This window comes from Rana temporaria, chromosome 5 (assembly GCF_905171775.1).
Source record: "Rana temporaria chromosome 5, aRanTem1.1, whole genome shotgun sequence".
Classification (NCBI taxonomy): domain Eukaryota; kingdom Metazoa; phylum Chordata; class Amphibia; order Anura; family Ranidae; genus Rana; species Rana temporaria.
Window position 1 is genome coordinate 208,925,306 of NC_053493.1, and position 16,848 is coordinate 208,942,153.

At 40.9% G+C, this 16,848-nt stretch overlaps 1 protein-coding gene across 1 annotated transcript; it reads right to left on the reverse strand.

Moving 5' to 3' along the window:
* Positions 1-2,298: 2,298 nt before the first annotated feature.
* On the reverse strand, positions 2,299-2,826 carry LOC120941184 (ribonuclease H-like). Its single transcript, XM_040354471.1, has one exon. It carries the CDS (start codon positions 2,824-2,826, stop codon positions 2,299-2,301), a length of 528 nt encoding a protein of 175 aa, XP_040210405.1.
* Positions 2,827-16,848: the final 14,022 nt, after the last annotated feature.

The window sequence follows — 16,848 nt, forward strand, 5'->3', positions numbered from 1 at the left end:
TCCACACAGGTCTCCTCGGAGGTAGGAAGTGCTTGATACATTGTTCTTGAGATTGCAGTTTCGATCACTTTTTTGTGAAAGTCCTTGAACACAGGGAATGCAGCAACATCCGCAAGTGACCAGAACGGCCAAAGCCACAGCAATTGAGATCAAACATGATGCAATGAGTCCAGTCCATTTACCAACCCATCCTTCAAGCCAGTTTGTGAATGGATCATTAATACCTGAATTCTCTGCTAATTCATTCGATAGAGCAGTTAGTCCTTCCAGGGCTTTGGTCACAGTCCCTCCAGGAGCTGTATTATTAGGGATAAAGGTACAACACATGCTACCAAACATTTTGCATACCCCTCCTCTTTCAGCTAAGATCATATCTAAAGCCATTTGATTCTGCCATGCCATTAGAGAGGTGGGGCCCAGCTGTTCTGCTAGACCTTTTACAGCGTCCCTGGTATAGTTTACAAATAGTTGTTGGTTATAGTATATATAGTTAATCCAGTCAACATTTTTATCTATAGTCACCCACCAGAAAAGACACTCAAACCCAGCTGTTACCTGATTCCTGGCCCTAAACTCATTCGGCACCCCTCGAGGAACTCCAATCTCATCTATGTAGATCTGGGAGTCAAATGACCCTTTGGGAGAGGTGTCCCTTCGATACCGTTGGTGACTCTTAGTCCACGGGTGTTCTGACAGGATTCTCAGGGGCATTACTAGCTGGACCATAGAACAATCCCCTCGGGCATTGGCCGTGACCCTAGCTCGCAGTTTCTTATCCCCACACATCCACCAGACATCAGCTCTCTGAATGTCATGTTCAACCCAGTCACCATGTTCCTTGTTAATCCTCTCCATACAGCAGTCATCAGGTAGTGACCCAAGATCCACCGCGCTACTGTTCCCTGGGAGTGTAAAACAAGTAAAATTGCCCGGATACGTAGCAACCGCTGGAGGTATCTGAGGTCTCTGCACTGGGGGAGACAGCAAGCTCAATGTGTGACAGGTAGAATTTGTTTCTGGTTTAGAATTCTTATTATACAACTGCAACATACATTTTAAACCTTCTGGATCTGTATTGTAATCTAGAGGAAAAGGGACTGTTGCTAAATGTGGTCTAGCTCCGGCACAAACTAAACAGTTTTCCTTTTTTTTTTAGAGCTTTAACCGTGTTCCTCAACCATTCTAACCACTCATTTTCTTTCTTGGTAACCCGTCTCCAAAGCTATGGCATCTTCTACTGTTAGGTTAGTAAATCTTACAGTATTACTCAGAACTTCTATCTTAGTATGGCCTTCTTCTTTCTCTTCTGTGTCTACCTTTTCCTGTTTGGTTTTATTGGGTGGTGATACCTCGAGGAAAAATGTACCTAAAGGATCTGTTCCCGACACCCATGCTCCCATAGAATATAACCGTTGATCCTTTTTTTTTTTTGAGGTTCTTTTAATGTTATCAGCAATTGATTGCAATCTCTGCCATGGGTACAGGGAGAATTGGCTGCCTTTGTTATGGTGAGTCTTTCTTTTAAACCATTTATGCCTAGAATGTTGTACCCCCAATCTTGGTGTGCTGTGGTCCACAGGACCTGGTTCCATACTGAACAGTCAGTTCCACTTGGAATATAACAAACATATTTATCTGCCCATTGGAGCTTTCTTGCTTCAGTTAAGTCCCCACAGTCCACCATTTAGCAAAAATCAACTAAAATGGTACTAGTTACTCCTTCTATAAAGGTTAAATTCAAGGCCTTCCCCGTACTTGCCCATTCTAGAGGTTCCTTCTCTTTCCATTTTCTGCCTCCACGTATAGACGTCTCCCCTAGAGTCACCAGTAGACCCAAGATAATTACTGTCCCTTCCATCCTAACCAGCTACAGAGCCCTGGGGGGTAAGGTAATGGAGTTCTTCGCCGGTTTGAGATAAGCCCCACCTTGTGCAGAACCTCCCTTTGTAGCCGGACTTTACCAGAGCTCTGCCGCCAACTGACCCTGCTCTGCCTGTAAAACCTTTTTGCAATGGGACTGGTGAGTCCAGGTAGACCTCTCTGCAATCCTTATTCCTTCCACATTTGTACAATTCAATAAAATCCAATGCATTGAGAACAAAAAGTTTTTGAGTAGTTTGTGAAGCCATAGGCTGTACATACCTTACTTAACATCTCAGTCATCCCCCTGTTTGACACATGAGTTACTCCATGTGTCAACACTGCTGCATACCTAAATAGGGATTTTGGCAATAGCGGTTTTCCTTCAGGTGATGTGTAAATGTTCTCTATCAATGTGCAACCTTTTGTTTTCCAATATTATTTCTCCCCTGGGGGAGCATTCTGCTGCATATCAGTAAGGACTGTATGATCTATCTCTATGATTTCCAGTTCTATCATTATTTGATGTGTTTCTTGTGCTGCTATTTTAGCCACTTCATCTGCTCTTTTATTTCCCTCCGAGATGGGGTCTGTATGTTTTGTGTGTGCTTGACATTTGCATATTGCAAGCTCTTTTGGTAACTGTATTGCATCTAGAAGTTCTAGAATGAAGTCCGTGTGTGAAATTGGCTTACCACTAGAGGTCACCATCCCCCTGTTTTTCCATTGTTGTGCAAAAACATGTACAGTTGAAAATGCATATTGACTATCTGTGTATATGGTTACAGATTTTCCTTTTGTAATTATGCATGCTCTTGTCAGTGCTACAAGTTCTGCTACTTGTGCTGAATAATGTTTTGGTAAAGGCCTGGCTTCCAAGATTTCATCCTGTGTCACTAATGCATATCCAGTTGCATTTGTGCCATCTGGATTTTTCCTACTGGAGCCATCAACAAAAAGCGTCATGTCAGGATTAGATAAAGGTACATCTTTCAAATCACTTCGAGGCAGTACCTTTTCAGCGATGGCAGCAGTACAGTTATGTTTATGGCCATCAGTAGGGAGTGGTGGTAGTAGTGTGGATGGGTTTAATGTAGTACACCTCTGTATTGTTAAGTGAGGTTGTGTCAAGAGTATTGTCATACAGGAAAGGTGTCATGCTGGGCTCAAATGTGATATCTTTTGTTGTAAAAGAATAACAGATACTACATGAGGTACTATGAGTGTCAGCAGGTGATATAGCACTATAGATGCTGAGGCCTTACCTGCTTCGGCTGCAGCTACCACTGCCTGTACACAGGGTGGAAGTGCTCTAGTTACACTGTCTAGTTTTGTAGAATAGTAAGCAATTGGCCTCTGGCGCTCACCATGTGACTGTGTAAGTACTGATGTCATGTGACCTTCCCTTAAATCTACTGTTTGTTTGAAAAAGGTTTGTCATATTCCGTTAAGGCTAGCACTGATGAACTAGAATGGACTTGTTTTAGGTCAGTAAAAGCTATCTCTGTTTCCTCACTCCATTTAATAGCATCCTGTGGGGCCATGGGGTTACCATGTAAGGCATGGACCAACGGGGCGGTCAATATTGAATACCCGGGGATCCAAACCGTACAAAAATTACTCATGCCCAAAAAATACATCATTTGTTTTTTGGTCTCGACACCTGTAGGAGGATTCGAATTCTCGCTTCATCCAGGTGCCGACCTTCTTTTGAGATATTATACCCTAAGTATTTGACCTGCTGTTGCCACAACTAGAGTTTTAGTGTTATTTACCTTATGCCCTTGATCATGGAGAAAATACAACAGAGCCATTGTGTCAGTCCTACAAACCTCCTCTGAGGGAGACACCACTAGAATGTGTCTTCATAGAGGAGGAGCTGGCTTCCCCCTAGGGGCACAAATTGAGCCAAGTTTGTGGACATTGCCTGTGAAAAGATGGTGGGGGACTCACAATAGCTCTGGGGCAACCTCGTGAAGGTATACCTTTTCCCCCGGTAAGTGAAGGCAAACCAAAATTGATGGTCAGGGTGCACTGGAAAACTAAAAAAAAAACATTACTGATATCAATCACAGAGAAGAATTCATTCCCTGGATCCAAATCATTCAATAGTGTGTGTGGATCTGGTACCATAGGAGCTCTTGGTATAACTGCCTGGTTAACAGCTTGTAAATCCTGTACCATTCTCCAGCCTGTGGAAGGCGGAGCCTTCTTAACAGGGAAAAGAGGGGTGTTACAGGGGCTGTCAGGACACAGAATAACCACCCCTGTTTGTAAAAATGTATCTATTACAGAGGCAATACCCTCCTCTGCTTCCTTCTATGGGACTCCTCTGTTTCCGCCTCGGCAGTGTACTCCTCTACATCCTCATCTCCTTCAACACTTTGCACAAAAACCTTTACTTTCACATTTGTTTCCCATTGTTTTCAGATACTTCTCTGAATGTTTAGCATATTGTAAAACATCTAGAACTGATGCAGTTCCGTAAATAACCATATTTTTAACAATGTAATCCTTATGATCCTGTTTTAATCCATTTACAAAAGCTATTTTTAGCTGTTGCTGATATGCACTATTCACATCCTCAGCTTCGGGGAGCCCGGAGAACACTTTAAAAACCTCTCGTAGTTTATTTAGGTAGTCACTGACACTCTTTTTGTCTTCTCGTACTGTCATATTTATTTTCTGCCAATCAGTCCTTTGAATCCATCTAAGCTGACATCTATTCAGTAATGCAGTCAACCTGTTTCCTAAGTCTGGGCTATCTGGAGGTAATGGATCTCTTCGCCCCTGCCCATCTGCTAGGCCGCAAGGGTCCCAATCCCCCTTTACGGAAACCCAATCTGATCCCAGCACTCTCCTCAGGGCTCTCTCTACCTCCACCCCGTTCAACTTGTAACTGTTCCGTAATCCCTCTATGTTTTCAATAAATTCCACTGGACCTAATTTTGGATGTTTTATGTGTTCTGTGGCCTTTTGTATGTCCTTCTCAGTCCATGGCCTGAAAACAGTCATTGTCAGGGGATGCTGTCCTCCCAACCCATCAGCCTGTCCTCCCCTGGGGTTTGGGACTTCTATCAAAGGGTATACTTCACCATCATCTACACCATACCTAATAGGAGGTTTACTTGATCTCTTGGCACCTGCAGGGGCACCTAGTGTATAGGTTATGGCGTCAGTTAAAGTTTCAAGGATTGATCTGTTCAGCTCCGAGATCATGCTGCTATCTGGAGAGATTAAGGAAGTAGGGTCAGGGTCTTGTTCAGAGGCGGTTCCTCTGACAGGGGTGGATGTCACAGGGAGGGTGGTACTCTGGGCAGTGGCTTGCACCTGAGGGGGAGGACCATTATAAGGAGGTGGTCTCTGGGTGCTACAAATTAAATTATCCTCTTTGTCAACAAGCCAGCATGCCGCCATTTCTAACTTACACCTTCTCTGATCTTAACAATTTAAGCTTTTGTCACCAAATTCTGGCAACCTTTTACAGTTAAATTATTCTAAAAAACACATTTTCTTTTCCTTTTAGCACAGTATATCACAATTTTAGGGTCTTTGTTTGCATACATTTCTTATCACCTTCTAATGGTGCATTGGGTACACAACAGCAACACACACAATACATCCCTTTACAGAAATTATTCCCTGTGCTCTGTTCTTTTGCTTCAGTGTTGAGTTTAGAATACAAATCCCACCAAAATCTATATAAAACAAAGTCTAAATTCCCCAAACAGGAAACCTATGCACACATATATTTCCTATACCAATCACCCTCTCTCCTTTTTTTTTTTTTTTTTAGAAGCACAGTTTGTTTAAAACAAACACAGACACAAATCAAACAAACAAAACAAACAAAAAGGAAGAGAGGAAAGAGAAAAAAAAAATGACCTGGTCTCAAGTCTAGGCGGACAAGTCCTTAACAATACAAATGTCCAAAGGGGGGGGGTGAGGTCAATGTTCAACCACAAGATTGCAAACACGTAAAACATATAACAGCCTCAACAGAAAATGGGGGAAAACAAAAAATTGTTAAAACCTGTGTGTGCAGCAGTACTGTAGTTAAAAAGAATGGTAAAGTTAGCAAGGTTAACCATTTGAAAGAGATAAAGAGAGAAAAGGTGATCACCAAGAAAACAGTAGGCCTCGCAATCTATTTAGATAACTCAGCTACTTTTAGCGCTTAAATTGTCGGGTCTGCAACCTTCGACATTCGGTATACCATTCAAATCTTTTTTTTATCTGTCCCGGACAGCAGGTGACGTCTTTTTTACCTTAGGCAACGCCCCAAATGCCTGTGACATCGGACTATTAAGATATTATACAATCAGTCTCAATGTCTGTTATCACAACTCATCAGTGGACTATTAAGATGTCATACAATCAGTCCCAATGTCTGTTCTATAACTCATAACCAGAATCAAGCAGAGAAAAAGAAAAAAAAAAAAAAGAATAGACTTAGAGAGAGAGAGAAAAAAAAATGTAATTTAAAGTATCTTACCTCCAAAACACAATAGAAGGACTGGATCACGGCAGGTTCGGAACCAGATGGTTGAATCCGGGTCCTGGTAGCAATCGCCCCCTATTTGACCACTAATGTTAAGTGGGGGGACTTATTTTCTCAGTGAATTTTGAGATCCGATACTCACCGATTTCTGATCGATCAGAACCATTGGACCCGGGCTTCACGCATTGGTTCCGGCTCGAAGGACCAAAATGATAGGATAATTCTTCCCCTGTGATCAGTCAAACTTCAAGTGTTCCAGAAGCAAGATAACTTTATTTCAGTTACACCAGTATAACTGGATGAGATCTACATGCTACATGAAAAAGCAAAAAAGTCCCATACAGACACGAGGTGTATGACCTTCTTATATGGTCAACAGGAAGGATATTATTGGCTTAACCACTTGCCGTCGCCGCACCGTCATAATACGTCCACAAGGTGGCTCTCCTAGGCGAGATCACGTATTATGACGTCCTACCTTTTAGCCGCCACTAGGGGCGCACGCGAGCCGCCGGAGGCGCGCGCGCGCGCCCCCCGCTCGCCCCCGACTCCCGTGCGTGTGCCCGGCGGGCGCGATCGCCGCCGGGCACACGCGATCGCTCGGTACAGAGCGGGGAACGGGAGCTGTGTGTGTAAACACACAGCTCTCGTTCCTGTCAGCAGGGGAAATGCTTTTCTTCGGTTCATACAATGTATGAACCGAGGATCAGTGTTTCCCCTAGTGAGGCCACCCCCCCCCCCCACAGTAAGAACACACCCAGGCATACTTAACCCCTTCCCCGCCCCCTAGTGTTAACCCCTTCACTGCCAGTGGCATTTTTATAGTAATCTAATGCATTTTTATAGCACTGATCGCTATAAAAATGCCAATGGTCCCAAAAATGTGTCAAAAATGTCCGAAGTGTCCGCCATAATGTCGCTATACCGAAAAAAAAATCGAAACCATGGAAAAGCCTTCTTGTCTCTAAAACAAAGGCCTTTTACCATGTTCATATGGAATTCATTGTTGGCTCCATCTTTGGGGAAGGGGTCAGAACTATGCATGGATTTTGTCCACCCGGCTAAATTAGAAACCCAAGGATTTATAAATTCATAGTCAGAACCACAAACCCTGGCTACATAATCTTTACAATTTTCCCCAGGATTAGGATGTGAGGGAGTTTTTTTACTATGTTCTTGACCCATATCAAAATAGTGACAGTGAGAATCTGTCTGTCTTACCTTACAGACCTCCTTCTCCCACACAAACAAATTTTTCTTATACTTTATGCGAAAGAAAGAAAAGCGAAAGTAGGTTGGGTCACTGAAGAATAATCCTCATTAACTATTTCAGCTCCTTCCCTAAAGGACTGTACAGTACTGTATTATTCAATTAAGACCTTCTCAAAGGTACTTTCAAAGGCAGATTTCCCCAAAAAATCCCCTATACACCAAAGCATGGCTCATATACCTCCTCTACATAAATTTAGTTTAAGATGAAATTTAAATCAGAGCTAAGGCAAGAGAAAACAGTCTGTCTAAAAGACAAATAAGTTCTACTTACCAAAGGTGATTTCTCATCCCACCGCTGCCACCATTCTGTAAAGGTAAACAGGTAATACGGCCACCAGGTGTACTTCAGTTAATGATAGAAGAGCTTCAATGACCCACGGATCCGGAGAGAAAAAATGACACTGAGACAGCTGGTCATTAGATCTCTCAGGGGGACTTATATACAGAAGAAAAATAAGATGGGCTGCATATTATTGCATATGTCTGTAGATTTCAAACAAACTCAGTATTTTCTTATCAAGATGAATTTAGTTTTAACAATGGCTAAAAGATGACTCTGCTTATACAATCAGGCTGTTAGCATTAGCAGGGTGTGACTCTATGCAAAACTGTTAGCTAAGCTAAGTATGTCAAAACACAAATAGAAAAGTTAATTTCTACATAAAATGGAGATGAGAATTAATACATTCTATCACAATCATTAGCTGTATTTTATAGTCACAGTAATTATCAAGTAGTAATCATGAGTATTAATCAAGAAACCCAAAAGAAGGTGTTGGTGGCCACATGTGGGTTGATGGGTTTGTGAATAAACCACATCTTGATGCTGACACCCTCTCCTCAGTACTATGTGTGCCAAAGACCTTTCCAAAGTCAGAACAAAGGTATGAACCCCTTCATATGCCAGAATAGAATGCAATGACCTCAGCAACCTACCGTGAGCAACACAGGATGTAATAGTGGCAGTTGTGGCAATGCTCTGACACTCAGAAAGATGGAATTTGCAGATAGAAAACTCGGGGCTTCTAGATATTTCTGAAGGGTCATAGAAGAATATACAGTATGTACTGGTGCTAATCGTGCCTGTGTTGTTATTACCTGCTTATTCTGAACCTTTTCTTCTGATAACATGTGAGCTAAGTTATTTCTTCTGCAGGTAGAGGAATGGCTAATCACTAAGAATACATTTGAGATGTCTCTACGGTGAGCTAATGGTATAGACACAAACAATGCAGAGCAGCTGCATGGGGGTTTGAGTCACTCCTCTGACTTATTTACTTTAACTGTACCTTTAATCTGAGCTTCAGTTGTTGGTAAAGAACAGGGCAAAAGAAACATTAGACACCGTCTACTACAGTGACACTTGATCCCATTACATATAGTATAAACTATACAACTGTGTTTCAAAACATTAGGACAAGCTGAGAATATTGTATAGATTTTGTATAGCCAAACCAACATTAATTTTTTGGATCTGACTATCTCCATTGATGATGAAGGACAGATCAATTCCTCACTATTTAGAAAACCCTCGGCAGATAACCCAGTGTTACATGTAAGTAGCTCCCATCCGGAGCCCCTACTAAAAATCATACCCTACAGTCGTGATGTAGATTTTCAAAAATCTTCCCAAGATCTAGATCATAGATTGAAAGCTAGGGGATATAGCCACAAGTGCCTAAAACATGCCTATAATCGAGTGAAGACTCAAGGGAGAAATTCACTAATTTTCACTGTGAAGGATCACAGTTAGCATGATACTGTTCCAATCATTACCCGGTATTCCAACCAACACAAGGAAATGAGAACCATTCTCACAAAATTTTGGCCTCTTTTGGCCACAGACCCCATAGTAAAGAAGTATATAAAGAATATGCAGAGATCACGTTCCGACGAGTACCGTCGCTCATAGACCACTTAGTACACAGCCACTACAATGTGGCTCCAAAAACACAAATATCGATGAGGGGAGGTAACTCGCCATGCGGTAAATGTGACATTTGTGGGTTTGTTTAAAACAAGGAGAAGTTTAAACTACCTAACGGCAAGTGGCATTCCACTAAAACATTGGTTACCTGTCAAACTACAGGAGTGATATACATGGCTCAATGTACATGTGGAGGTTTTTATATTGGAAAAAACAAACTTAGGGATCACATCAGACCGATCCTCAAAAAGAAAATTGTTACGGCTGTCAACAGACATGTAGCCACTTATCATAACTTTGACCCCAATGTTATCTCGTTTGTAGCTCTTGATCATATTCCACCGGACTCCAGGGGGGGGCAGTGTAGATTCAGCATTGCTCCAACTTGAAGCCCGGTGGATCTATGATTTAAAGGCAACCTGTTATCCGGTCTTTAATGAAAATTTAAGCTTTAAACCGTTTCTCTAAAATTATTTTGTGTTGGGATTTTTATTCCTGCTGTATCTCCATGCTTCTTCCTTGGTTCCCCCTGTTTTTCAGGGGACCGGTGCTCAAATCTCTTCCCTTTCCCTCTCTGCCTCCTCCCTCCCTCCTCCCCCCCTTTTTTTCCCCTTCCCATCCCCCCTTTCCTTCTCCCTCTGCCCTTTTCCCCCTCTTCCCTACTTTTTCCCACCTTCTGTATTTTCCAGTGTCTCTTGGTCTCTTAAGACGACTGGGTCTTTGTGACCTGGTGTAGTTCAAATATATTTTTGAACGTTTTTTCAGACATATGGATATGTCTATTTTGTCAATGGATTTTTTTCTTTATATAATGTTTATCTCTGTTGTATTTTGTAAGTAAATTAATATAAGAACATAAATGAATAACCTTCATTGTATGACTTTTGTCTTTGTATTGTATAAAGATGTATATTCTATGGGTGACTTTAGTGCTCCTTTAGCCGACCAGCAGGGCAGTTTCTGGCAGATAATGGTCTGGCAGTCCAGCCCCCTGTCTCGCTTCCCTTCATCTCCCTGTCTGTTCCCGATGTGTATTTCCCTTCGGTTACGTGATTGTGATTTCCCCTGTTGAGTGTCCATTTTGATCACAGGGGCACCCGGGGAGCATCCCATCCTCCAGGTATCTCCCTTATTATGCTTGCTCTGCCGTTCTGACTACCTCTAATCTTTCCTCCACTACGTCATCTAATTAGCATGTCTGGCTACATTCCACCCAGCCTTTTCTTGTTCTTTATTGGGTATTATTCCATCTCCTTTAACCCCCTTTTCCATTTATTATCTCCTCCATTCATCCGGTGATCTGCCGTGCTGGTTCCAGGTATCACGGAAGTTCCAGCGCATGCGCGAACTGATGCGCTGAGATGGTTCCAGCTATCGGGAAAGTTCCTTCAAGCACTGCGCAGGTGCAAACTTGCTGACGGAAATCCCCGAACGGCGGCCGGCATCCAGGGCGACGTGGACTTAGAGGAAAGTGGCCAGTCGGCCTCACGTCCTCGCTGCGCTCGGACGGCTCGCTTCGCTCGCTCGGCCTCCTGGCTCTTTTTTTAACATCCTCCAATCCACGGGGATGTTAAAGAATGAGCCTGGATGCCGGGCGAGGTTTGGAGATTTCCGTCGGGAAGTTTGCGCCTGCGCAGTCAGTGAAGGAACTTCCCCCATAGGGGAACATTGAGGACAAGTCACCGGCGGATGACCGGTTTCTGCCGCTGGTCATTGGCTGCCTTCAGTAACCAGTGACAGCAGAGTATCTGGCCCCGCTGACGCAATGCCTTATGGGTGTTGTAGTTTAGACGGTCGCTGGAGGTGTTGGACGGACACCCAGGCATTGATTGACCCACTCGGCGTCTGATGACGTCACACGTCGGATGCTGAGATGTAGGACGCTATATATTTCAGCTCACATGGCACCTTATGTGCAGAGAGCGCTGGGCTGTTTGTGTGATAGGACGCGGATACTGATGCTACCAGGCTTTGCGGTGTGTATGCTCCATTGGCTTTAATAGTACTATGGTTAGCGTTTGTGCCCAACTTTGATCTATAACCTCTTTCAGACACATTTCTTTTTTCCATAGTCTTTTCTGCTACTTACCCTATTTAGGCTTTTATTTTGCTTTTCATTAATTATCTTTTTCTGAATTTTTTAATTCTTCATCTCATTTTCTGGCCCTTATGGAAGAAAGTGGCAGTCAACTAAATTTTGTTTTTTCTTTATTTTTATTTTCATACAGCATACATATTTTTTTGCCCTCTCCTTAAGGAGTCGACAGGTGATTGACGTTGCTGTCACGTCCCTGTTTTCATCTTTACCTTTTTCCTGTAAGTATATCTGCCTATTTTTTAACATTTGTGGTTCTGTCTTTCAGACTGCCCACACGTGATTTTTGCCAAATATTAAGTATGTATTATACATATATACATGTGCATATCTTGTACGTCTATATGTGTCTTTTCTGATCCATTATTTCCACATTGGCCCAATATAGATTCCTTGTGTGATCCGTCCTGATACACTCTTCATTTTTCCATCCGAGGGTTTTCACACTCTGACCTCACGTCTCTGAAGTTGGTCTTCCATTTGGTCCAGCGGGTATTTCTGCGTAAGCTTACAGTATCTGTGCGGCTTGTGGAGTACTGTAGCCACTCATTATGTATTTTACATATATGTACCCTCTCTCTCTATATATATATATATATATATATATATATATATATATATATATATATATGTTTTTTGTATCCATGTAGTCTCTTTCTGTGACTCTATATGGCTAATTAAATGTTTTTTCTTACTTAGTTGCAATTATACAATTGGATATCGCCTTCCCTTGAAGAAGCAAAAATCGCAAAACATGACGGGAATATGCAATTTCTGTATGATTTAAAATTGTAAACCTTGTTACCTGATCACCACCATTATCTATCATATTGATTGGACCATACATTTTTATATTTTTTGTATCTAATAAAAATATTTTGTCATTTTTATACAAAGCAGATGATTTTTTTCTCATCATTTCTGCAATACCTAATGCACCGCAATATATTTCTCTTTTGTTCCTTTCCTTAAATTCAATTGTATAGATCTCTTTTACAATCACATCTAAAAAAAAAAAAAAAAAAAATTTGATACATTTATTCACAGAGTAATATGGATATTTTAATGTATAATGTCTTAACATAGAATCCCCACTTCAGCAGACATTAAATTGACAAGAATTCACCTTCAAGAATTTGACCTGCACTAAATAAAACCTAGATCGGCATTTGTTCTAGGAAATTTGATAATTTTTGTGCTCTTACTGTATTATTTAGTATTTCATCCCAGAAAGACTGTTGGTAAAACTTTGCATTAGCTTGTATAGGGCCTAGTTTTTTATACATAGAATGGGAAGAAGGAGGGTACAATTCATTTTAGGTATTGTATTTTTTTTTTATCTGTGACTCTAGTTTTTGTATTTGTCTCCATTAGAATGATTTCAGATCACCACCTCTCCTAACTCAGGGATGCAGATTATTACTAAACCCTTCTCCGCACTATCCAAAATAAACTTTTGCTGTAATTGTACTACATTAATACATACTGAAAATCTATTAAAACAAGTAAAGTATACAAACTTCTAAATGTAAGTAATTAACTAAGATAAGAATGAAGAGCCCATCAGCAGTGGTTTGAAGTAAACATAATCGCTATAGATATAGAGAGCTGATGCTTTGAAACAATATCAATATCACCTAATGCAGTAATGAACCAACATAGCTGACTGTTGGAACTGCAGGTTGTCGTCCCCAAAAATTCTGAAACAGCCTGACTATTGTGGTTGAAAATGTTATGTTTTATGGCCTGCCTTAAAGTAGAATTATGGCCCAATAAAAAAAAATCTATTCTGCATTCCTAGAAATCCAGGGGTTGGTTTCGGACTGGCAGGACACATCCAATTTTTAATGGCAATTTTTTTGCTTTCATGTAGAGCAGGGGTAGGCAACCTGGGGCCCTCCAGATGTTGCAGAACTACAAGTCCCATCATGCCTCTGGTAGTAATTGTAACTGCCAGCATTGCAATGCATCATGGGAATTGTAGTTTCACAACAGCTGGAGAGCTACTGGTTGCCTACCCCTGGTGTAGAGCCTGTTTTCCTGCAGTTGTTGGATTACCATCTGCATGTGCTGTCAATGTTCATGAAGGTTAGATGAATAGACAACAATATCATAGTTATATACCACCCCACACACACGTACAGGAGATCTTGAAAGATTTAATCAACGAGGTGTTGAAAGAACATTGGGATATTTGAGGATTGATTTTCGCGCCAAAATAATGTGTGGAACATATAAACTTAGCTTATTATAATAAATAAAAAATATATATATATTAGAAAGCCGCTCCCCTAAAAATATAGGAGGACAATACCTCTTATGATTTTAGTGAATGTGTGGTAGGTAGGGGGCGCTGGTTTACCAAATTTGTGTCTTAATGGCAAAAATAGTGTTAAACAAAAATCTAGTCGATCAGTGATGGCAATTACAAAAATCATGTGATATCAATTAAAAATTAAACAAACACATATCAATCGAATCTAAATAACAAAGACCCAGTTGGATCAATAGTGAAGGAAAAAGATTCACGAGAGAAACTCTGTTAGAAGAGTGATGTGCTCCCAAAAACATAAATCAAGAAAAAAATTATAAATTCTTTAGTGATAATATTAATGTCCATAAATTTCTATAGTAGTAGTGAGCCACTTAAAAATAACGGAGTGAATCTTGCAATGGACCAGAAGATAAACATGCAATCTTCTCATGAACTGCAGTGCTTTAAGATCCTTCCACCAATTCCGCAAAACGACACCCAAAAGTGTAAATAATATATGCGCTTACCACAGCGCTTTGACTCCTTTAGCTAAAAAGAGAGTCAAACACGCTTGTGCAGTTGTGAATGTCTGCAAACATATAATGCGTCCTCCAGTGGTTGGCACATTCACTAAAATCATAAGAGGTATTGTCCTCCTATATTTTTAGGGGAGCGGCTTTCTAATATATATATATTTTTTATTTATTATAATAAGCTAAGTTTATATGTTCCACACATTATTTTGGCGCGAAAATCAATCCTCAAACATTTTGTCTTAGTAATTGAGTCATATAGTCTCCTTACTAAATCCATTTTCCACGCTGCCATGGACGTGTTCAATTTTATGCGAGATAGACACGTCAACCTTGAGGAGGTCTTCCAACAGGCCCCGAGTCCTAATATTGATTTAGAATTAGGCCTCAAGCAATTACAAAGTGATATGGAAAAGCAAATTAGATTATGGTGGGACATTGTGTCCTTCGAAATGTACATAGGGAAAAATCTCACACCCAGGAGACTTAGATGGATTTACAGCTATTGGATGAATGGTTCCAGTTTTTTAACGCCTGTGAACAAAAGCTGATGCAATTAATGGTGAAACGGCGGAAAGCAAAAAATAAATTATTAGATACTAAAATCGCCGATCTTAAAGAAAAAATGGAACCATTCAAAGTTCATAGCGAGTATACAGAAAAAACCAAGCTCCTACAAGTGCACTTAAATAAATATGATGGTGAAATAAAAAATAAAAAACTTAAAAAATACCAAAGAGATATAAGGGATTATGAAGAAGACAAAGTATATAAATGGCAGGACACTCCTAATTTGGCTGATACACCAGAATCATCCCCAGCCAAGGGACCGGGAGTCATACCGCCACTAGCAGCACGGAAAAAGGTCCCTGCAAGATCTAATACTCCTAACAAGCCTATCAAATCTACTGCCAGATCTCAGCCGAACCCCCCAAAACCTCCGGCTCCTCCCTATTATCCTTATCCACAACCGTATCCTATGGATGCCTATCATAGATATCCTGCTCCTGATCCTCGACAGACAGATAACGGTTACTATGATCCAAATAGGTATTCTTATCCGCCTAGACCTCCAAGAGGTGGACCTCGAGGAAATTTTAGAGGGAGACCAGCCCCGTATCAAAATCAATACCAGGGGGAATGGAGGGGATGGAAAGAGCCCTATCGCATCCCTCCCAAGTCTCCTCAATATCAAAAAGAAAAAGAGGTAGAAGAGGACGAGGCAGAACGAAAAAGAAAAAGAGTGGACTAAATGATGGTATTTTCAATCTAGCAGGGGTAGAATTTTCGGAACCCGAATTAGAAGTACTACAACAAGGATTAAAATTTGCACCCTAAAAAAACATCGATAAGTTTGAAATTTTTATCGATGTGGAAAAATATATTCGCAAATTAAACATAAAAAAATATTTTGCTGGGAAGAGCACTATGAATGAGGGAAATAATGAGGACCCCATCTATCAACATAGTGGACTTAAAAATAATTCAACGTTCAATCCTAAAAAAGGTATGAACCATCAGATCGAGGCCTTTAGAACTATGGTTCAAGAAGATGTACGAGAATTAAAAGTGTCCCAACATGCATCTAACAATAAAATTTGGGAAGGGATTAAATTATTGGAAGCAAACAAACAAATTGTGATACGCCCCGCCGACAAAGGCGGAGGCCTAGTGATCCTGAATAAAGAAATGTACTATTCAGAAATGGAAAGACTACTGAGGGATACATCAACGTATCAACCTTTGTATGGGAACCCTACAATGAAATTAAAAGATCTACTTTCTGAGTGGATTGAAGAAGGAGTGGCTCGCAAAATTCTCAATCAGAAAGAGGCAGCATATTTGATAATCCATGCACCTAAAGTTCCTGTCATGTATATTTTGCCCAAAGTGCACAAAGACAGAGAACATCCTCCCGGCAGGCCAATAATCAGCGGCATAGAATCGCTTTTCTCCAGACTAGGAGAATATTTAGATAGTTTTTTTAAATCACTAGTCCCATTAAGTCCCTCCTACTTGAAAGATAGCAAGGACCTTATAATTGCACTTAAAAATCTTCCAGCCACAGAACTCACCATTCTAGTGACAGTTGACATCGAATCGTTATATACGAATATTACGCATTCAGATGCACTTCAAGCAATAAAATGGGCACTGACCAAACAATCTGTCTTGAAAAAAGCTCAGATTAGATTTTTGGTGCAGGGTCTTAAATTAGCTATGACTAACAATTTCTTCTGGGCAAATCAACAGTACTACAATCAATCCAGCGGAGTGGCTATGGGAGCTAGATATGCTCCCAGTGTAGCCAATGTAGTTCTCAATAAATGGGAACACGAAAGCATTTTTTCCAACCGAAATCAGTCTTTGTATTTCTACCGGAGATATATAGACGATGTGATCCTC